General features: G+C 42.8%; 1 protein-coding gene across 3 annotated transcripts; it reads left to right on the top strand.

The window, feature by feature from the left end:
• The first annotated feature begins 337 nt into the window (after nt 1–337).
• UPF1 (UPF1 RNA helicase and ATPase) lies at nt 338–23,084 on the top strand. 3 transcript variants are annotated; one of them, XM_074565338.1, is made up of 24 exons: nt 338–709; nt 6,994–7,136; nt 7,551–7,640; nt 8,203–8,370; nt 9,230–9,410; nt 9,505–9,666; nt 10,330–10,414; nt 10,590–10,688; nt 10,876–10,984; nt 11,836–11,995; nt 12,119–12,237; nt 12,519–12,683; nt 12,912–13,026; nt 13,222–13,365; nt 13,780–13,993; nt 14,217–14,334; nt 15,920–16,076; nt 17,087–17,229; nt 17,937–18,111; nt 18,640–18,721; nt 19,241–19,402; nt 19,751–19,968; nt 20,438–20,560; nt 20,677–23,084. In XM_074565338.1, the coding sequence occupies exons 1-23, from the start codon at nt 485–487 to the stop codon at nt 20,555–20,557; spliced, it is 3,354 nt and encodes a 1,117-aa protein (XP_074421439.1). In that variant the 5' UTR covers nt 338–484; the 3' UTR covers nt 20,558–20,560; nt 20,677–23,084. The 3 variants fall into 3 exon arrangements, with proteins under 3 accessions (XP_074421439.1, XP_074421438.1, XP_074421441.1); XM_074565337.1 differs by having other exon boundaries at nt 10,867–10,984; XM_074565340.1 differs by lacking the exon at nt 20,438–20,560 and having other exon boundaries at nt 10,867–10,984.

Genomic DNA, 23,084 nt, shown 5'->3' with positions numbered 1-23,084 from the left:
AGGTGTCTCGCGCGGCGCGTTCCCCTTCGCGCCTTCCGCCGGGAGCTCCGCCCCCTCGCCTTGCCCTCCCCAGGTGTGTGCGTGCTACGTCACCCCTCCCACGCGCACGGGGCGTGCTGGCGTCGGCGGCGTCGTCCTCCCTGCGCTCCGCGTCACCGCTCCTGGCCTGGCGCGCGGCAGCGGCAGCCGGACGGTCGGTCCCGCTCGCAGCGCCCCGGGGCTCGCTCCTCCGCCGGTCCCCGCCCGCCGCCTCGGCCGCCACCCTCCGCCGTTGGGCCCCCCCGGCCGCGTGGGGACCGCCCGAGCCGGGCGGCGGAAGAGCCCGTTGGTAGCCGGCTGGGGCGCGCGCGGCCTGCTGCCCGCGGCGGAGCCCGCCGCTCGCGTAACGCGGCGCCCGGGCTCCCCGAGGTGAGGCCCGGCCGGCGCCGGGGGAGAGAGAGGCGGGGCGGGTAGGGAAGCGCCGCTTCTCCTGGCCGCCGTCGCCATGAGCGTGGAGGCGTACGGCCCCAGCTCGCAGACCCTCACCTTCCTGGACACCGAGGAGGCCGAGCTGCTCGGTGCCGACACGCAGGGCTCCGAGTTCGAGTTCACCGACTTCACTCTCCCCAGCCAGACCCAGACCCCGCCCGGGCCCGGGCAGGCGGGGCCGGGACAGGGCCAAGGGCCTCCCGGAGCGGGACAGGGACCGCCGGGACCGATCGAAGCGCAGGTGAGTCCGCGGCCGGAGCGGGGGGGTGTTGGGGGGGGTCGGGGCGTCTCCGCCACCGGGGCGGGGGGGGGGGGTCCGGAAGGGGCGGGCGGGCCCGGCCGTGGGGCCGGCGAGGGGAAGCCCTGGGCGGGTTGCGGGGTTGGGCGCTCTGCCCCGGGCAGACGGGGAAGTGGAAACCGCGTGTGGCTGCCCCGGTGGAGGAGGAGGCGGCCGGCGGGGCCGCTCGCTGTCGGCGCAGGGGGACGGGCCTGGCAGCCGGGCGTTCAGCTTCTGCCCTGGAAACGCCGGGCAGGGGATAAAACTGGCGGCCGGTTGTCGGCTGGTGAAGCCGGCGGAGTGCGCGGCTGGGTCGTGACGCTGGCGACGCGTTTCGGTGCGATGTTCAAGTAAGAAATCGGAAGCGCGGCTGGATGTCATTTCAGTTTCTTTTCCTCTGTAAAACAAATACGACTATAGATAGTACTCGGTTATCAAAAGTGAAGTACTTTGAAAATTCAGCATTACGTGCTTTAATTTCTTTCTAGAACTAAAAGCAAAATATGCTTTTAATTTATTATTTAAATTTTTTTCCCACCTCTTCTGCTGCACGGTTGCTAGGCTGGTTTGTGTTGGGTTTGTATGGGAGTGACAGCTGATAATGGCCTGAGTTACAAGTTCAGAGGTCTGGTTCCTCATAGCTTAAAAACAGGTGATTTTTTTAATACAGCTTGTTGATGGTTGGTACATAAATGACAATTAAATTGTATTTATTTAACGATTCGCAAAAGAGGGAACTAACTAGGGTTACATGCTCATAAGTGAAGGAGTGTTGCAAATCAAGATAGTACCTGTCGCTATTCTACATCTAGACTGTGTCTGTAGTTAAAAAAAAAAACAACCCGAAGAACTTTTCCATGTTTTTTTAAGAAGTCAAACTGTACTCCATGTAAAGATCATGGAATATTTTGCTAAGTTTCATTACATTTAGATAAATACTCCTGTAGTCCCATTATCAACAACTGAACGTTTGTAAACTATCCACATTTTAAAGGATGAGTTTAAAGAGGAGTTGAAATGGTTTAGATAAGTTCTTAATCCTGAACCAAACGTAGTTTGAATGGGCTTGATTTTTTCCTTTTACTTGCAAAACACCATGTGTCAGGGTCTGTAAATAATAGAGCTGTGGAAACAGAAGTGGCAAACTGAAAAACAGGCCAGCGTGTCCAGGCGCTGGGAATCGACAGGTGTGCAGTGCAGGGCTGAAGGTGGTGTTATCCCGTCCGAGCTGTATCAGGTTTATCCCAGGACAAATGGAATGACTTTCTTGTGCTGGAAAGTGCGCAGCCTGGGCGGAGCTGCTGTGTGGGGACTTGCTCCGGGTTCCTGTGTTTACAAGAGAATTAGAGACTTGACCCCATGGGCTGTTTGTTTATTTTCTGTTTGCTTATAGCTTTCGAATTTGGGTTTGGTTGACTATCCAGTTCGAGCATTGACCTATCAGAGTTATTGAGTAAAAGTAGTAAACTCATGTCTGTGTCCGGTCAAACGATACATTAATTGATTAAAAAGACAGTTTTAGTAAAATCTTAGTGTGTAAAGCTTTAAAGGGTTGTGATTGTTCCAGTACTCCTGGTAGAGAATATGTGTCCAGAAGAAGAAAAACCACCCCAAAATAAGCCTCATAAGCTAAAAGACCAGATGAGAGGATTAATTTGCCTTTTTTTGTCTAAACATGTTTGAAAAGCCTTTGAAGTAAAAAGAAAAAAAAGGATCTGGAGAGCACATACAGGTACTAGTATGTCTTTAAGCAACTGTCCTGGCAAGAAGGAAGGGTTTGTTTTTTTATTTTTTTAAACCAACTAATGTTTATGATGTTTCCGCAAACTCTTGCGGTCATCCTGATGTTCATTTTGACACTAGAAATGTCGGGTTTTTGGGGGGGAGAGGGAATGGACCTATTGCAAGAAGAACTTTCAGAAGTGTAGTAAGTAGAGTGTCCTGAGCTGAAGTACAGCAAAGCCCAAATCCCTGGATCTGTTTAGACTTGTACGTCTCAACGGTCTCATGAGTGATAAGATCAGAAATTATGTGGTTTTTAAAGATTCTGGGGAAAATCTTGCTGCCTCCAACAAATAATTTATACTTGTTACATCTTTTGGCAGGGGATGTACTAAATAACAACTTCTAAGGCCCCAAAATTGATCACATACATTTTGCTTAATTAAATGTTGTCACTGTGATTATAATTAAAGCTACTTGAATAAATAATTTTCATTTGGAGTTGATAAACACTGGAGGTGTATACTTTTACTCTGTTGCTTCATAGTTTTAGTGTCCCAGTGTTTAAAAAGATTAGTTGAGCAAGACAGAGCGTCTAATTTCTTAAGAAAATGTGATTTATTTAGCCACTCTGTAAGAGCTTCCTTTCTCAATGTATACTTAACTAATAGGTTAAGAGGAGGTTGTTATAATTGTTTAGTGTCCAATTGACAAAAGATAGGGAGAGGTTAGTAGTGCATAAGCAGTGTTTACTGTTTTCTCTTTAGCAAACTATTATTTCCATATAATTAAAATCAAACATAGATTTTTTTTTATAAACATTTTAAGACAAATTCTGATTTGTCTTATTTTTTCGTTCTTCCAGACAAGGAATTAGGTATGATGGTAGGAGCAGTCACATGCTCAAGGAGTTGTGATGGACAAGGCACATGGTGTTAATGTGTTAGCGAAGCTGTTTGGGTCAGTGGTTGAAGGAGGCTGGGTCAGTTATTAGATTTTTGGTCTGGACTATGGGGGCTGGATTTAATTTCCAGTTGTAACAAGGACTTTTTGTTGTAGCAAAATGACTTGCTCCTTATTGCTCAGGTCCCCCTTTGGAAATACAGCTTACTCCAGGCTGCTTTGGAGGTGGTGTGGGGGTGAATGCTCTCAGGAATATTCCCTTCCTTGTTTTGAGGGGGAAGGTAAATCAGTATAAGAGATTATAATAAGTAATTAGTCTATAGTTTTAATGTAAAGAACCTACAAACAACAAACAGCTGGGTAATCCATGCAAGTCCAAAAGTGTGTATTTTTTTCTAAAGCATGAAGGGGAAAATTACCTGAATGGGGACAGTGTGACGGGGTGTCCTGCAGTTACAGGGTTGAGGTGCATTGCTATGAGTGATTGGACTGCAGCCTTGTAACAAGAGTACTTGTCTAGCACAATTCCTACTTAACTGCAATTATTTTTCTTGTTACAGCTTGAAATCTACCACTTTAAAGTAGAATTGCATTAAATGGGTATGGCTGTGTTCACCTGTGGATCAGCTGCTGGTGTGGGTGGGGTGTGTTAGCCAGAAGCCCTGGGAGAAATTGAGATGGTAATATTCTGTTACTGCTCATTTGGGGACACATGGTCAGAAGAAGCCACTATGTAAATTACATCATCTGGTTTGCTTTTCTGTAACTCAGTTCCCTGGATCTTTACTGTTGTCTCTCAACCAGTATTTTGGAGGCCACAAAAGGAGAGAGGGAGGGAGGGACCTGTACCTCGGTGATAGTTTCGGAGTGTTCAGATTGCTGTAGCTGTTAAACTTGCTGTGCCAGAAGTTTCAGTCAACACTTTTAAAAGAGAGAAGCCCCCCCTCCCCCTTTGTACAACAGCGGATGGTGCCAGATTTTTAATAATATGCACATAGGCTAACATCACAGGAGGTTTTAGAACAATGGTTGAGTCACTTCCTCATTGTGTGCCTGCCAAGGGCTCGTACTCGCTGCTGGATGTTCATAGTAACAGGTGACATCATTCCTGCCTGACGCTCGGAAAGGGCAGGAGCTCCCCGGGGTGTGACAACACCATCACCTGGTGCAGAACTACAAAGAGCTTGCAGTTTCTTGTCTTTCTGCCTTAAAAAAAAAAAAAAAAGCTTTACAATTTTATTGGTGTTTGGCAAGCCAATTTTTTATGAGCACCCCAAAAAAAATATTGGTTAAACTTGTCAGCTACTGTGTATAGTAATGTGTTATGGCTCTGTGGAATAACTGATAGAAATGCACCTGCGAATGCTTGGTATTCCTGCTTTGGAGAATTTCAGATTAACTTAAGGCTTTGGAATTCCACCTGTTCGGTTAATAAGTTATCTTCGTGTTTTGTAAAATGGCACTGTCTGTTTAAAATGGATATTTATCTTCAAACATCTGTGGAGATGCTATTACACAGTGAGCTGATCGGATTTGGGTTCATCACACTAATGGGTTGTTGCATGCTGCTGCGGTTTCTTTTGTGTTTTCCTTTTTCCCCTCTGCTTCTTTTGCACATTCTATACTACCGGTTCCTCTTGGCTGATCTTTCTATTAAAAGCCAGTACTTGGAGGTAACATCAATAAAAAGCCATACCATTTAGACTGTGTTTTGCAAACGCACCTCATTTCATTTGAAGATAATGAAATGGAGCTTGTGCCATTGAGTCCAGTTCCTTTCTGCTGAGGGCAAATGTGAAGTGGCTTACATTTATTTTTTAAATTTAACTCTTGCAATTGGCTGTTAAATTTTAATGTGCAATACTGAAACAAGCTGGTGTGGAATCTAAATGAGACTTTCAGAGAAGTAAGCTTGTTTTGATTTGCTTATCAGTTACAGCTTTAAAATGCTACAGCAAGTATTTTTATCAAATTTCTTCTAATAAAGATTTAGTGTTCTCACAGTGGACAGCTTTCTCATCTCTTGTCAGAGAATTAAGTTACAGATACCAGATAAATTGCATTAAATGTCTAAGAGCAAAAGCTATTAAAACAGTGTATTGATAGACAAAGGCGATTTTTATGCTCCTATTTATTAGCTAGGTGAAACTTTCAGAAATACATCTCATCTTGTCTAACCCAATACCTTTAGAAACATTGGGGGTTTTAATACATCTGATGATTTTGCTGTGATGGGGAAACTACCTCGCAGCCCTCACTTGGGTGTTTTATTAATATTGTGCTAATCGTTGCAGGCACTGTGGTGGTCCCTTTCCCACCTTTTTCCACTCAAAGTTAACGTGGGTTATGGTATGCTTATCTCTTGCCAGGTTTTAGTGAGATCTTGGCTAAACAAGTCAAAAGAATCAAGTGGATGAGTGAATAGAGTTTTCGGGGGTGTGAGGTTCTAGCCATCTTGGGGGCTTTTAGCAGCATTTTGTTAATAAGCTGCTGAATCTCCCCATGGCTGGTGGTCTGGAGATGCAGCAGTGGCATGAAACCAGAACACCTGTGGGGCCCAAGGGGCAACGGCTGCTCTAGCCATGCCAGAATATGATTTGTGACATTCACACCTATCGATGCTCCTTCCTGTATTGTTCTCAGTATTGCCAAAAAGGAGTTATTTTTAACATCAGTAGGACTGGGTGTGTAAAAGCTGCTGACGCAGCACCAAATGTTGCAGAACTTCATGGTTCTGGCAGTTTGTGTATCGTCAGAGGAAGGAGAGCACACCTGTGTTGTATGTGCTGTGTTGGCATGCCTGAGCTCTGTGTTGCCCTGAAAACTTGAGCTGCATTACTAGTTTTGGTGGGCTTTTGCAGTTTCTTGGATAATTTAGGCCTTTTCTTTTTAAAGGAAATCATATCGTAGCTAAAACAAATCTGAAGTAACACAACAGTGAGTGTCATACCTGATGTATTTTGCAGGAATGTTTGATTCAGTGTGTAGTATGGTCAGTACATCTTGAACAAGTGATGCTGCCTGGAGAGTTAGACACTCTGCTGAAAAACTGTTTTTGTTACTTCTTGCACTATTTCAATATATTTTTTGAGGCTTATATGAGAACATATTTCTTGATTACCTGTTGTCTATTGTCCAAGTGTCATGAAGTTGTGCTTCTGATATCCTGGGGGAGTGGGGGGAACATTGATTTGGTGGCTACAGAACAGCAGAAACAAAAATAGATGGCGAAAGTCCTATACAATAAAGATCCCATTTTCAGGTAGATTCCTGGAGTAAAATGAAGGATGAAAAGACAACATTTGACCCTGCTGGAATTGTGTAAATGGAATTTTGTGTGTTGTGTAAGACTTTGCTTTTCTGCAGATTACATTTTTCCACAATCTCCTGTTACTAACTTTTTTCTACTATCAGTTGGAGTTTAAATAATCCTTTAAAATAGGAGTTACTGAAGCAAGTATTGATTCTATAGCTGGTGTGTTGCCACTCTTACCAGCATTTTTCTTTCAAGATTTTTTCTAAATTAAACACAAGTTTTTGCTTTGAGGAGTAAGGATTACTGTCCTTGGCTCTGTGTTTTGGATGGTGGCTTGTATAGTTTAAGCACTAAGCTTGTGTTTCAGGTTAATGGACCTGATGGCATTCTGCAAAACGGAGCTGTGGATGATAACGTGGCTAAAACCAGCCAGCTTCTGGCAGAGTTGAATTTTGAAGAAGATGAAGAAGATACCTATTACACAAAGGATCTTCCTGTGCATGCTTGCAGGTAAGACCTGACCTTTGCCACGGGTTTATTATTTCCAGAGGGCAGGAGCACTTTGTGCAAGTGAAAGGTGTACGCTTAGAGGATTTTTGGAATTTGAGAGCAACTTCCTTGGTGACAGCCACGTACTGGTAGGAAGATAGTGCCCTCTGGTGAGCTCTTGTGTGAGCTGCCACGGCCAGGAGGTCTTTGAGCTTCCTTGAGGAATAGACCGTTACGCTATCCGAGGGACAGTAATGGTGGGAAGTGTTAAAATGCTTAAGTTTAGCTCGTGTTTGATGCTTTCACCAACTCTTGTGTTCCCTAATTTTCACTTCCCCTTGTTTTTGTATGCTACTAGGTAGTTTAAATCTTGTATTTGAATTTTCCTATAAGCAAGTACCCAACCACTTTCTATTTTTTCATTTTTAATTCCAGTTACTGTGGTATCCATGACCCTGCTTGCGTGGTTTACTGTAACACCAGCAAAAAGTGGTTCTGTAATGGGCGTGGAAATACATCTGGCAGGTAAATGGTCAAACGATGGAAATAATGATGACAATCTTGTTTTAGAGTGTGTTTGTTTTGAAGTAGTATGATCGCTGTGACTTGCATTTTGGTGATAATCCAAGTCTAGTGACTTAATTGTGAACCTCCAGCCTCCTCTTTAGCATTTCCGCTTTTACCAACTTAGACTTTGATCTCAGCAAAACTTGAATCGCTTCTGTGAAGTGAACTTGCTGCATCTTCCCCCATCCTGTGTTCTTGCAAAGCACAGTAGAACTGATGCTCTTGACCGGTGGAGCTTTGGGAAGCTTCTTTCAATTATCAGTAACATAAAGAAACCTTTTTATACATTTCCTGTTCTTTCACACTCATCTACCTTAAAGCATTCATGCACTGAGAAACCGTTGAAGCTGTGTTAGCAGTGTCTTTGCTTGGATAAGAAGAGCAAGATCTTGACAATATCTGCCACAGTGTAAACAGATTTTGTTTGTGTCTTTTAATAACTAAGTTGATGTATCAGGTTGGGACTAAAACTGGTTTTTCCTATTAACTTCATATAAACGTATGTCCTCTCTGGTTTCAGCCACATTGTTAATCATCTGGTGAGAGCGAAGTGCAAAGAGGTGACTCTCCATAAAGATGGACCTCTAGGAGAGACCGTCTTGGAATGTTATAACTGTGGATGTCGTAATGTGTTTCTCCTTGGCTTTATTCCAGCTAAGGCAGACTCTGTTGTCGTTTTGCTGTGCAGGTGAGAGAATGCCTTTATTGCCATGTTTGTGGCAAGTCCGTTGCATAACCTTATTTCTAAAAGGCAATGCTTGCTTTCCTTCTTGTACCAAAATACATCGTATCCTCTAATTTGCCACCATTTTTCCTTTATTGTATAGATTTCATGAATTGTGTACAAGTAGGTAACGCTATAAGGGGACATTCTGTTATGCTGGGCAATTGTCTTAGGTCTATAGAAAAGTATTTCTCCCAAAGGAAGTGGTACTTAATGGAAGAAAGGTGGTTTTCCCCTTTGTTAAACTGTGATTTTCAGATTTGAAAGAGTAACAGATCAGTTCAGGAAGTTACTCTGGAGCCCTACTGGAGTAGTGACTCTATTACACAGTTTGTTTTTCTGCCAGCTTCTAGAATCATTTGAAGACAACAGTAAACCAGAAATTGTTCTCTGATGGGTTCAGTCAAAAATCATGATTTTATAATCGTATGTATTATTAAATGCTGTCACTTGCCATGTATTTGATGGTAGAAGCTGTGTTTCTGTGCTATGAGTTCTATTTGTTTAAACAATAGATGGGAAGTAATCCCAAGTGTTTTCTGATATGTTATATGTGTGTGTAATCTTAATGGACTGTAACCACTTTCAAAGGTGTCACATTTAATATTTTAGATGCTGAAATTTTCAGTTCTAGAAATGTGCAAGAAATGCTGCTTATGATACCGAGCCTTGCCAATGTTACAGGAACTAGGGTTGTTTTCTTTTTTTCCTTTTAAGTGAGATGCTTGAGTTGTCTTAAGAGCGTGATAAACCTACACTTCACAGGTAGTCTTTTCTTACACTTGTCTAATTTAATAATTTTTTCAATATTTTGGTTGTGCAGGCAGCCATGTGCCAGTCAGAGCAGTTTAAAGGATATTAATTGGGACAGTTCACAGTGGCAGCCTCTCATCCAAGATCGCTGTTTCCTTTCATGGCTGGTAAAGATTCCATCTGAACAGGAACAGTTGAGAGCACGTCAGATTACAGCTCAACAGATTAACAAACTGGAAGAACTTTGGAAGGTATGTGCTGCTTTTCAAATACTGCTTATTTTGCCAAGTGCTAACTTTGTGTTTTTATGAAGGAGGGACAAAATCTTTCTGCTTTAAATTCTAGGAAAATCCATCTGCAACCCTTGAGGACTTGGAAAAGCCTGGTGTTGATGAAGAACCACAGCATGTCCTGCTTAGATATGAAGATGCTTATCAATACCAGAATATATTTGGTCCTCTGGTCAAGCTTGAGGCAGACTATGACAAGAAACTCAAGGAGTCTCAGGTAATGTGCTAGAAATGTGCCTGTTTGAGGGGGCTTCTGACCAGTTCTCTGGTATCAAACACGTGATCGCTGTTAACAGCACAGAAGGAAAGCTCAAGTGAAATAAATGTCTTTTACACTACTATTACATTACAGTAATTAACAGTAGTAATGGAGATGTATGATAACAGCAAGAGGAAAGACGAATCCTCAAACCGAAGTTTTAAAAAGAGCTTGACGCACTTGAACTTGCCTCTTTTCTGTGTTCAAAGTTTATCTTTCCAAGAACCATGTTCTATTGTAGAACTGTGCAACTTGGTCACCTTCTTCTAAATTATCCTCATAACCTGCAGTTACCTCTGTCAAGTTTCCAGTCAAACTTGAGTTATATGAGGTCATGCAAGCACTTGGTGAATGCTTTAAAAGTGTGGGGGGGAGAATAACGCAGGTGGCGATTAGGACTTTGTTTCTCATTAGCTGAGTAACTCTTGTAGAACAGAATTATGTTCTGCAGATGGCGTGGACTGAGTCCATAAGAATAAATATGAGTATTTGTCTATATTGTGACACTAGAACAGCAAGTTTTGTACTTCTCCACTATTTGGAAGTATAGGACAGTGAGGATGGTAGTAGTTGGCAAACAGCTCTTGAAGAACATAATAGATGCCTCTTCTCTACCATTAGACCCAAGATAACATCACAGTCAGATGGGACCTGGGCTTGAACAAGAAAAGAATTGCTTATTTCACTTTGCCAAAGACTGACTCAGGTAATGACAGCTTGATTGTATGTTTTCCCTGTTTTTTCTTATGCCTGGTGAATCACATCAGTGTTTAAAGAGCCGTGATGATCTGGCCTGGGATATAAGACAGTACTATAAGCTTTTTGTGTTGGGGGGGTTCATTGGGGAATATTGTGAGAGCATTTTTTTCCTTCCTTTGTAGATATGCGTCTTATGCAAGGAGATGAGATCTGCTTGAGGTACAAAGGAGACCTGGCCCCTTTATGGAAAGGAATCGGTCATGTTATCAAAGTTCCTGATAGTATCCTTTACTTCGTGAGCCTTCGGAAAGGCTTAATTGAAGGTGGAAGTCTGAGAAATCAGTGAATATGTACAAAAGTAATTTTGAGATCATTTAAATTTGTTACGGGGATCTGCTACAAAAAAAAAATCGGGAAAAATAAAATTCAAATTTTTGCTATAGATTACTACTTAACGAGGTTCTACAGATTATGGTGATGAGATAGCCATTGAGCTGAGGAGCAGCGTTGGAGCGCCTGTGGAAGTTACTCATAACTTCCAAGTGGATTTTGTGTGGAAGTCTACTTCATTTGACAGGTATTGAGAAAGCACTTCAAAACTTGGCAGATAACGGGTGCAGTTGGTGTATATATTTACCTTCAGTGGGAATTCTTGAACAAGAAAAGATGTGTTGTTTCATGACACTAGCAGTCGGAAATCTGAGTATGCCAAATGTATGGAGTCTGTGAACACGACTTCTGCCTCACAGAGCAACAGGCCTAATTAGTAGAAATGGAATTAATCTGAATGCCATCAAACTTACTTTTTCTTGCTTTGAAGGCATGCTTAAGATTTGTTGCAAATACATCAAGATAGTACCTAAACCAAAGGGGGGGAAATTTACCTTATGTTTAGTAATACCTGGAATGCAAGAAGAAAACTGGTTTGTAGTTCACCTTCCTAAACACTGCTCTGTCATGAAGTGCTCGCTTGATATTGGCCCTCCTAAACTTTGAATCACTTCAACCAGCTGACATTTTAAAGCGTTTGAATCAGCTGTGGGGTCAGAAGGCTTCAGACATGTCTCTGCTGTATTTTGTAAGATAGGAGTTTGTTTATTATCTTGGATGAGATATACTGAGTACAAATTTTCTTCAGATCTTGCACCTAAAATTGCCGTTGCAGAATCTGACAAAGGCTGGTGTTTCTCTACGGATTTTTCGGGTTATAATACTTTGTAATATTCACGTGGGGAAAAACAAAACAACAAGATCTGTGTTCTCAGAGTCTAATTTTTGTCTGTTAATTCTGTTAGTGAGTGCTCTACTTGTTCTCTCTTCCCAAGGTATACTCCAATTTGTACCTGATGTCTGATTAACCTACGTAGAACACTTGTGGAGATTTGAGGTCATACTGATATATTCTTTCCTATCCTTCCCTCATTTCAGGATGCAGAGTGCTTTAAAAACATTCGCTGTGGATGAGACTTCAGTGTCTGGGTACATCTATCACAAACTGTTAGGTCATGAGGTAGAAGATGTAATTATTAAATGCCAGTTGCCAAAGCGCTTTACAGCACAAGGACTTCCTGATCTCAACCATTCTCAGGTAACCTCATCTCCTTTTTACTACATGCAAAGCATACGATAAAGGATTTATGAATAGAGGTTGAACAACCTTGTAACTTCCTACGCATTGAATGCTAAATAGCAATAATTTTTTTTTTAATAGGTTTATGCTGTGAAGACTGTCCTGCAGCGTCCTCTGAGCCTTATTCAGGGTCCCCCTGGTACCGGAAAAACAGTGACATCAGCCACAATCGTCTATCATCTGGCTAGACAGGGCAATGGGTAAGGACTATTCTCTCTAAATCTTTATGTGTGAGGTTACTTTGTTAATGGTCAAAAAACCAATTTGATTTTAAAAATCAAAATGACTTGTATCATTGAACTAAAAAGGTTCTCCAGAATTATATCTTTCTGGGAAGACTTGTGCTTATTTCAGAAAATATTGTTCCCCAGCATATTTTTAGGGGATATGGGTTGTAACACGTGTTTTTTATTACAAGTCTAGTGGAAAAAAGTTTACAGCTCACCGAGACTTACTTTTTTTCTTAATTTTTTTTTTCAAGGCCTGTGTTAGTGTGTGCTCCGAGTAATATAGCTGTAGATCAGTTGACTGAGAAGATCCATCAAACTGGACTGAAAGTGGTTCGTCTGTGTGCTAAAAGTCGTGAGGCAATCGACTCTCCTGTGTCCTTCTTGGCATTGCATAACCAGATCAGAAACATGGATAGGTAAGAAATGCTTGAGGGGGGCAGGGGAACAAAAAAACCCCAAACAACAACTTAAGTGTTGTGGTGGACACAACTAACTGCGTAACGATGACAACATGTATTGGCTTGATGTGATAACTTTTTTTGGTTCTATACACGTCATGTTTAGTTTTACAAATGAGTTCCATTGTAATCCTACCAAATTGTTAGTTGGGCTATAACGCAAAAACTTCTTTTTTTTTTTTTTAGCATGCCAGAACTTCAGAAACTGCAGCAGCTTAAAGATGAAACTGGAGAACTGTCATCTGCTGATGAGAAACGTTACCGCGCGCTGAAACGAACAGCAGAGCGTGAATTGCTTATGGTAAGGTTCCATTGGTTCTAGCAGCTTAAATAACTGCCGCCTTCCACTTGAGGCTTAGTCGCAACTTGCTGGTGGAGATCAGAGTGCGATTTATCTTTTGGGGGGATTCCTAGAATGGTATTGAGTACTCTTCTCTGTGGAAATATTGTCTGTTGGTATTCTGCTTCATTAATTTTGGTTGTATTTCTGTCTCAGAATGCAGATGTGATCTGTTGCACGTGTGTGGGAGCTGGTGATCCAAGACTTGCAAAAATGCAGTTCCGCTCCATTCTGATCGATGAAAGCACACAGGCTACTGAGCCAGAGTGCATGGTGCCAGTTGTCCTGGGAGCAAAACAGGTGGGAACCATTGCATTTCATTAGAGAAAGAGTTTATAAATAGAGGAAGTAGCATTAAGCAGTAATGCTCACAGTGTAGGCACGTGAATGTTCCTCTTATGGAAGATGCTTCCATAATACGGATCTAAATGACTTTATTTTGCGTTAGTCCTGTTAGTTTTCTGTTTCCACGGCATGATCTTTGCCTAGAACACGTTGGTCCTGTTGGAACAATCTGGAGACCGAATAAGATTTTATTTGAAAAAGATCAGCTGAGAAGCTAGCTGATACTAAAGGTTTATAAGCCTTAAATTAGATCTGAAGCTTATTACCAAGTCAGACTGATTAGTTCCTGCTATGTTTTATAGTAAGATAAGGCTGTTGTTTCTAGCTAGTTTCAGAAAGTAAAAACTCTACAAACTTCCTTTTCCACAGCTTATTCTTGTGGGTGACCACTGCCAGCTTGGTCCTGTTGTGATGTGTAAAAAGGCTGCGAAGGCTGGTCTGTCCCAGTCCCTCTTCGAGAGGCTCGTGGTGCTGGGCATTCGTCCCATCCGCCTGCAAGTGCAGTACCGCATGCACCCCGCGCTCAGCGCTTTTCCATCCAACATCTTCTACGAGGGTTCGCTCCAGAATGGTGTTACTGCAGGTAGGCGAGAATGGTACTCCTGCAAATTACTTTCTTTCCCGTTCATTAAGGATCAAAGGAAGGACTCTTTCATCTAGAGGAGTTTCTTAATACTTTCGCTTAAAAAGAGAATTGCCACTGCACTTAAAGTTTTGAGTCTTCAAGGTGCTTTGATATGAAAGTGAGTGTTCTTGCTAGTAAAGCAGCACTAACTTTTTCTACTTGCTGTTTTTGTGCTCTTCAGCGGATCGTGTGAAAAAAGGTTTTGATTTCCAGTGGCCACAGCCAGATAAGCCAATGTTTTTCTATGTTACACAAGGACAGGAAGAAATTGCCAGCTCAGGCACTTCTTACTTGAACAGGTAAACAAAATGCACAGACAGAAGCTTACTTAAAAATACTTTGTCCCAGTGTATCTCAAATATAATGAATCTGTTAATAATCTTGTGCTGTCCCTTGGAGACAGTCACAATTAATGAAGTCAAGGGAAAGTGCAGCATACAGTTCCTGCTACAGATGAAATATCTAGGCATTTCTCTGTCCTTCAGAATCTCCGCAACAAAACTCGTAGTATTCCATATTCACCTTGACTTGTGGTCCCTTGCTGCGCGAATAAAGGCGTAACAGCTAAAATAAGGGCTTGCGTTCTCGAATAAGAGTTACTTTCTGTGAAGGTGGTATCTGTACTTCAAATGAGCCAGCCCACAGACCTCAAATGTATGGTGTGCTGGGACACAGTACGTCAGCGCTGCTGATTCTTACGTTCTGCAGTAGTTCTTCTCAATTAATAAAACATTGTTTTGTATTAACAGCTGTGACTGAAATGGCTTGTGTGCTTTTCTTAGTAAAAGCTGCCATCAAGGATAGTAGGGGCTGAGCTGCATTTCCGAGGTGATTTGCCTTAGACTCCCCGTACAGTAAATGAAGAGAAAAAGGCATCTCCAGCGGGAGCAGTTCAGATTTTAAGTGGGTTTGAATTGTTCTGTGGAGGTGTGTGTTTTCCTTCACCGGTAATGTGAGGAGCTTGGGACAATTACGTTCCTAAAATGTGGGGAGAATTTGCGCCAGCAAGTAAACTAAATGCACTTGCAGCAGGAAATGCTTGATCAAGTCGCATTTTGAAGCCAGAATTCCGGTAGCTCCTGAAGCAGAGTTCTAAATCCTAGGCTTTAATGCTTTTTTCTGTCCCTTTTTTCTGCACGTCCCAGCTTCTTTTTCAGAGCGAGCTTAAAACACTTCGCTCCTCTTGGTTGTATGTGTGTGTTCATGTCTCTGGAAGGGAAGCCAGACTAACTTATGAAAAATATCTGCTGTGATATTTTTAATCTCTGTCTATTTCATGAACAGCATGTGCAAGACTGCTGAATGCAGTGAGCCAAATTGTGCGCAAACAAATGGCACAATAGTTGGCTGGCAGGGAGCTTGGCATTAAAAACATTTCTATATTTAAAACTTTAAGATAAAGCAACTGAAATATCTGTTTGCACAGCAGGCTGGAACGTTTTTAGTGAACTCATTCAAAGTACATGTGTACATTGAACTCTGCTAAGATGATCTGTTTCAGAATGATGGCCACCATGAATTTTGCTGTTCCAGAGAGCCTTGTTGTGTAGTTTTGAGAAGGTGGAGGTGTTTATTAAGGAGACGTTTCTGTGTCATTCTGAGACTTCTTTTGAGATGTTGGCTTTTGTCTTTATTCCTCTGTCTGAAAAAATCCATGCATAGCCTAAGTCAAGAGGTGATACGGTGATGAGTGTGCCTGCAAAGCTTAAGCCAAATTAATCGGAGTGCTGGAGCAGCACGGGGTAAAACTGATCTTTTTCTTGAAGTAGCCTTTCTGACAAAAGGCTAGCACAGCGTACATGTTCAAGTTTTTTAGACCTCAACTTGTAAAAAGTTAGACTTAATGTCTTGATTCTCCTTTGAGAAATGTATCTCTCTTTCTAGGACGGAAGCAGCCAATGTGGAGAAGATAACTACAAAGCTATTGAAAGCTGGTGCCAAACCAGATCAGATTGGCATTATTACTCCATATGAAGGTCAAAGATCCTATCTGGTCCAGTACATGCAGTTCAGTGGTTCCTTGCATACAAAGCTCTACCAGGTACGGAATCATTGCGCAAATGAGAACACTTGGATGCAGAGAACGTAGAAATGTCAGATATTGTGAAATTTCAAAATATTTTCATTTTTTGTCCGGCTTCTTAGGCGTCAGTCTGTGTTTGTTCTTTAGTAGTTTTTGAGTTTTTCACTTGATTCTGGTTAAAATAGACCAGGGAGGAGAGTTTAGGAGGAATCAAATGCCAGTACGCGTCAGGGGAGCAGTTGGCCAGATAAAGGAGAAGGCCTTGTTAAGGTCTCTGGTGAAAGGAGGGCTTCAGTGAGTCCATCCTCTGAGGACTCATTGAGGTGCAGAAGGGGGAGGTCATTAGTGCTTCAGCTGTGGAAAAGCTTCAGGCAGCTTGTGTCTTAGATAAAAGCATCAAGCCAAGGGACGTGCAGGAAACCAAGCTCCATAAATTCTGATGGTCATACTATTTATTTGCTTGGGAATATGTCCTCCCATCAGTGGAACTCCTCTACCAAACATTAAAATTTGTTGCTATAAACAAGGTGGTTGTATGTTTAATATAGTCTGTTTTGCAATATTGAGAACTTGGTCAGTGTTTTCACTGAAGGAAAACGTGGTGGAAATACTTCTACTTCTGCCAGGAATGATCTGTCCCTCTGATTCAGGTTTCTTGGTAGCTGGGAGCAGCAGTGCTAATTTGGAGCTGTCTTACTACGAGGTTTTGGAATAGTCAGAAGTCTTTTTGGCAGCATACCTAGCAAAGGGATGCTTTCCGTAATGCAAATGCCAGTTTTGGGGAAATACGAGAACCCTAAAGCAGTGAACATAAAAGTAATTTGTCCTAAATTGAGACTGTCTGTTCTTCTTTAGGGAGACTATTTAATGACCAGTGGAATTACCAAGTCATTAGTCATTACAAAAATAACATTTTTGTCAAATGATGGGAACTGCTAGCACACAGCCAATGCGTTTTGTAATGCCTGTTGGTAGCAGAACTATTTTGCACTGTGCTTCCGTGATTTACATGTTTTCCTCTGCTTCAGGAAGTGGAAATTGCAAGTGTGGATGCCTTCCAGGGACGGGAGAAGGACTTTATTATCCTTTCTTGCGTGAGGGCCAACGAACACCAAGGAATAGGGTTTCTGAATGACCCCAGGCGTCTTAATGTAGCTCTTACAAGAGCAAGGTAAAGTAAAATTGGGCAAACTTTTATCTATTCTAGAGAACTAATTAGGTCTGCTAAAGCATCGATAGAGTCCGTCTAACAAAAGGTCTGTGTTTGTGGGAGGCAGGCCCATTCCCCACCTTGTTTAAGGGAGCCTGAATGACTTCTACATTCCCTACAATTTACCAAGAGCAATCTGAACCTAATCAGTGCTGCCATTTGGCATCAGTAGTTTGTAGAAGCTGCCACGAGGTTCCCCTTTGTTTGCAGGACAGAATTCTTCCCTTCATCTGTTTCTTTATCCCTTCCAGCAACCGATTTTTACCACTTTGCTTCTCTTAAAATGGATTTGATTACAGAGAAGGGTAACGAGGAGTCGGTACTATGTTGGTTGGCTTCCTTGGCTTCTGCCAGTTTTTAACCAAACGGTGTGGATGGTTGGGTGTGCTGATGTGTTTGGCAATCCTGCAGAAGGAAGCTTGTGATTATTGAGAAACTGGCTGCAGCAATCTCCTTCCAAATGTTTTGTCATACTACAGAAATCATCTGCTGTAAACAAAACAATTGCATCAGGGTCTCCTACACCTACCACCATGAGCTTCTATTAGGTGCCTGGATTTACTGGAGAAGAGGTTGGCTTTGAGGCTGTTCCGACATTAATATGTAACGTGGCTTTGTTTTTACTCAAGAGTTAATTTTACTTTCTCTGTTTGTCTGCTGTTGTCCAGGTACGGAGTAATTATTGTTGGGAACCCAAAAGCGCTGTCTAAACAACCACTTTGGAATCACCTGCTGAATTACTACAAGGAGCAGAAGGTTCTGGTGGAGGGGCCACTGAATAACCTCCGGGAAAGCCTTATGCAGTTCAGCAAGCCCCGGAAACTTGTCAATACCATCAACCCAGTAAGTTGACCTCTCTTCTCTCTCAGATGTTTGTGGCGTGAAGCAATTGGGGGTTGATTGATCAATTGTAAATGGATGGAATAAAGAGTCACCCCCGTAGCCTCACACACCCAGGACTTTGTATTTTTGTTGGATCACGCTGCATTAGCTAGGCAAGTAGGTCACTTCAGCTGTTTCTAAGTTGAGCATTTGTAAGAAAGCCTCTTTGGTGCATTTTTTGCTCTTTATTTAAGAGGGGTTAACTTCTGAGGTGAATGAAACATCAAGTAACTGTTTTGTGTAGCAATGGCGAGCTCATTAGGCATGTGCACTTAATGGGATTGTACTTAGTCATGGTTGTACTTTGTCATGATGTAGTTGAAATGATAATTGGATGCGTAACTAGAACTAGTTAACTTTCTTCAGCACTTGTAAAGTGTGCATTATCTGTGAAGTTTTACTGGATTCTTACCCAAAATAACTTGCACTGAAGTTGCAGCGTGAAGTTTTCTATGCAAAGGCTTTGTCTAACTCCTACAATGCTTTCAGGGCGCCCGTTTCATGACTACTGCCATGTATGATGCGCGTGAGGCGATTATTCCAGGATCTGTCTATGACCGGAGCAGTCAAGGTAAAGGAAGCTATCAAAATTAACACCTTCAGAGACTCTTGGGTTTTCTCCCCAACTAGTCCGTGGGGTATAGTAACTTACAGACTTCAAACTTTTAAATTTTGAAGAGCCACTACAGAAGAATACGGAATTTAAGAACTGAAAACGTTCATGACGTGCCTGGATTTTGCTGTTTGTGTATAGAAGCCCCAGCAGTCTAACTTGATGTCTGCACAGCAAGTGGAAAAATGAGGGGGGGAGGGCGATATAAGTGTTTCAGGAATCTTGGCTGGTGCTGTAGAATAACTGTAGGGACGAGCGTGTGTTAGGTGGGTCTCAGAAATTTTCAAGTGTGGAATAAATGGTGAACTAGGAATATTGGCGGTTCCTGGCAGTGGTAGGCTTGTCCTTTCAATTTCTAGTTCTGACTTACCCTGCTCACAAGTCCCCCCTATTACTCTTAAAAGCAAGAATGAGTTGATTTTTTTAAAAAATATTTGGTGTGTCTGAAATTATCGTGGCTTTTCTTCCCTTCCCCAGGGCGCCCATCCAACATGTACTTCCAAACCCACGACCAGATCGGGATGATTAGCGCTGGCCCCAGCCATGTCACTGCTATGAACATTCCTATCCCTTTCAACCTTGTGATGCCACCGATGCCACCACCGGGATACTTTGGCCAGGCTAACGGACCAGCCGCAGGTACGGGGCTAGGGTGAAATGGTGTAAAAAGAACACTTTTCAGGTCTCAAATGGGAGAATGGTTTATGCTGCTCCTGCAGCAGTGCTGGTGAGAGTAGGTGATGATGTGCTTCGGTAATAAATCTCCGCTGCATGGAGTACGAGCACAGCAGCACCGCAGCCTCCAGCGCGGGTCCCTTTGCCACGTGTATGCTGGTGGTTCTGCCTTTTGATTTCTCTGCACCTGCTACGTTTAGTACATATAAAACGTTGCCTCTTGCGAGCGATCAGGTCTTTATAGAAAGTTAATTCTCACATATTTGCCTGTGTGAGACTTCTCACTGTTGGTTGGGATAAATGCTTTTCCAGGACGTGGGGCGCCCAAAGGAAAGACTGGTCGTGGTGGGCGCCAGAAAAATCGTTTTGGGATTCCTGGAACTAGTCAGTCAAACCTTCCAAACAGTCAAGCGAGCCAAGATGTGGTGTCCCAGCCTTTCTCCCAGGGTCCACTGACTCAGGGGTATATCTCCATGAGTCAGCCATCACAGATGAGTCAGCCTGGGCTCTCCCAACCAGAACTATCACAGGTAAGCGCAGCTTGACGTACAGCCTGCTCTCTTTCCTGGGTTTTACGTCGGTGGTCTGTGTGCATGCACATCCTTGTTTCCTAGTACTGAGGAAAATGGAAACTAAAACCATTTTTCAGTGACTCAGCCACCGCGTTTCATATTCCTCCACTTGGCTGACTCTCTGAGTACGCTGGGGCATAAAAGTGGAACGCTGCATGTATAGACTTCAACTCGAGCCGTAACTTTGAACTGCTTGCCTGTTCAACAGCCAGCTGTCACAAAAACCTTTGTATTTGTGGAAATTCTGCAGCAAAGAGTAGATTTAAAAAAAAAAAAACAACAAACCACAACCAAATGAAAGAAATCCCCAGCAAAACGCCACCTTTCAGACTTTATCGTTAAGCTTGGCTGCCAGGTATTCTGCTTTGTAAGGGAGCACTTGAGCTTGATGACGAGTTAGAGGCCTAACACCCACTTTCATTTTCAGGACAGTTACCTTGGTGATGAGTTTAAATCTCAGATTGACGTGGCGCTGTCACAGGACTCTACTTACCAGGGTGAACGTGCATATCAACATGGTGGAGTGACGGGACTGTCACAGTATTAGAGTGTAAGGCACCTGAGGTTCACTCCTCTGCTTCTTACTCCCTTTAAGTTCACAAACAACAGAGTGTTTATCTTAAGAGCGACATCCCTAATGCAGCTGTTCTGCTTTCTTGCTTTCAGGTTGAGGAAGAAGAGCTAAGCTTGTGTGGAGCTTAGTTCATCAGCATTTTATTCTGGGTAATAAAAAAAATAAAATAAAATGGATACCTGTTTTCCACTGCTAAAACTGAAGCACCACTGTGTGAGAGCAACAGGAGAAAGAAACCAACCAACGGAGAGGAGAGAGAGAAAGGAGCGCGCGAGAGAGCCCACTGCTAGCTCACTGAGACAAGGAGACTGACCGGAGAGGAGAGAGAGCACCGAAGGACTGGCTGGCGCCTCACTGGGAAGGCAACTCACCCTGAAATGAGTGGTCAGCTGAGTCCCTGCTCCCCCAGTCAAACAAGCTCGAGAGAAGGGCCTTAAGCAGGTTTCACTTCATTCCATACTTCTCTTTGCGAGCAGGGCATTACTTTTCAGAGCAGATGGGGAGAGGAAAACCCTCATCTCAGAGTTGTTCTCGTTTTAAAGGGGTACTATATTTTAGCAGTAACTGTTTACATTTTAGAAGCAGAGTATCTGAGAGAGAGAGAGAGAGAGAGTTCCTGACAAAGTGACAGCGAGCCAAGCAGAAATCCAGCGGAACGTAGCTGATGCTCAACTCTGAGATGCAGGTTTTGTTGTCCAACACTGGCTCTGAAATCCTAGTGTCATCGTGTCGCCCACATTCTGAACGGGTCTTTCGTGACAAGGTGGTTTTAAAGAGATTCTTTCAAAGGAGCACTGAATTTTTAGAAGTTTGTCTCTGAATTCTTAGTGGTGGACCTGGGAGATCCTTGTTCTGAGAAGCTTACAAAAAGTTTAAAACAAAACTAAATTAGAGCACCAACCTTGAGAACTTTCAGTGTGATTAAAAGTTGCAGCAATCAGCCTCTTCTTCCTACATTGGATAGCAGTTAGAGTGAAAGGAGCCTGCGCGCTCGAGCGGGAGGAGGGTTTCAAAGTGTTTTCTGTATGCTTTAATTGGCTACTGTCTGGACTCTACTCTGTGAAAAACAAGCCTTTCTGTAAGATGAACTTTGCGCTTGAAAGGGGATGGGTTCCTGAGCCCTTCGGCCCTGGAGGAAAAGATGCTAACAGGCCTGCTTTACTCGCTCCCTCAGATCTGGGGAAGAAGTAGTGGAACCTGGGGATTATATTGGTTTTGAAGTAAAGACTCTACGATGTTACCGAAGCAGGTTGGAAAAAATGGACAAAGCAGGCAGTTGTTGGAAGGTGGCCTCTGATGGCTGGGTATAATTAAGAGATAATGGGTTAGGCTTTTGTGTGGCTTCTTCGGTGATTAACGCAGATAGCTGAAAGATTCAGGTGTTGCAAACCAGACCCGGAGCCTATTTTTCAGGTAGTGGACGCGGCTGTGCCATCGATGCTGGCTTGAGAAATAGCTGGAAGTCAAAACTGAAAACAGCACATAAGAGAAGCCATCCAATTTCTAAGTTGTACCCATGTCTTAAATAAGTCATATGGGAACACTGGGAGCGTTTTATTTCTGTCTAAACCTTTTTAGAAACAGCGCAGAGAATTTAAGATTCCTACAAGACCCATTTTGTATCAGATCCCTAAATTAGACTAACCTCTACCTCCTAATTGGCGAAGATCAGTAGAGTGTGATTCTCTAACCTAGGCGTTTTTAAAGTTTGAATTAAGTTAGCTTTATACTCAAAGGGCTCCAAGTGTTTCTAGTCTTTTTTTTGGGGGAACTCAAGATACCTCTCATATGAATGTACTTAAATGACGTAAAACCCACTTTTTTGTAACTGGGGGGGAAAAGCCCTTTCATTACTGTCCTTTCTGTAGATTGTTGACCCGCTTTCATAACCTGTATTTGCTGTAGTTTTTCAAGAGTGTCTCTCCCCCAGTGCAGACCTGGTGTAACGTACCCACGAGCTGTGAGGAGCGTTCACACAAAACACGGAACAGGTGTTCAAAATTTTCGTTCGGTCCTGCAGCGAACGTAGTTCGACAACTGCAAAAAGAAACTTTCCAGAAATGAAAACCATTCTTTTCTCACAAAAAGCCTCCAGAGTTTAGACTTCTAAAATGTGAAAGAATGGAGACACAGGCCACCTTCCTTCCTTGTAAGATGGACTGTTTTATTTATTAACATTGCCGAAGGGCTTTTTAATTTTTTTTCCTTCTGTAGGCTGCGTAGTTGCATAGACTTTTCCGATAGGTTTAAGCTGTAACCCTCTGTGCAAGGCAATCCATTGAGTAACGTAACCCCCTCCTCTCCCCTCACCCCCTTAATTTCACCGACGGGAATGCTTGCCTCTGCTTTGTGCTGGTTTTTTCCTTTGTAGCAGTTACTCTGAGTTTTATAAATCCAGACATCAGTGCTAGCACGGTGTTACTCTTTTTTGATTTTGTCTCAGTTTGTTTTAAACCTGTTTGTCATCAATAAAATATTAATAAACAGCTCTTGCATTCAA

This window comes from Larus michahellis, chromosome 23 (assembly GCF_964199755.1).
Source record: "Larus michahellis chromosome 23, bLarMic1.1, whole genome shotgun sequence".
Taxonomy (NCBI): domain Eukaryota; kingdom Metazoa; phylum Chordata; class Aves; order Charadriiformes; family Laridae; genus Larus; species Larus michahellis.
This window is presented reverse-complemented; position numbering and strand designations above follow the sequence as displayed.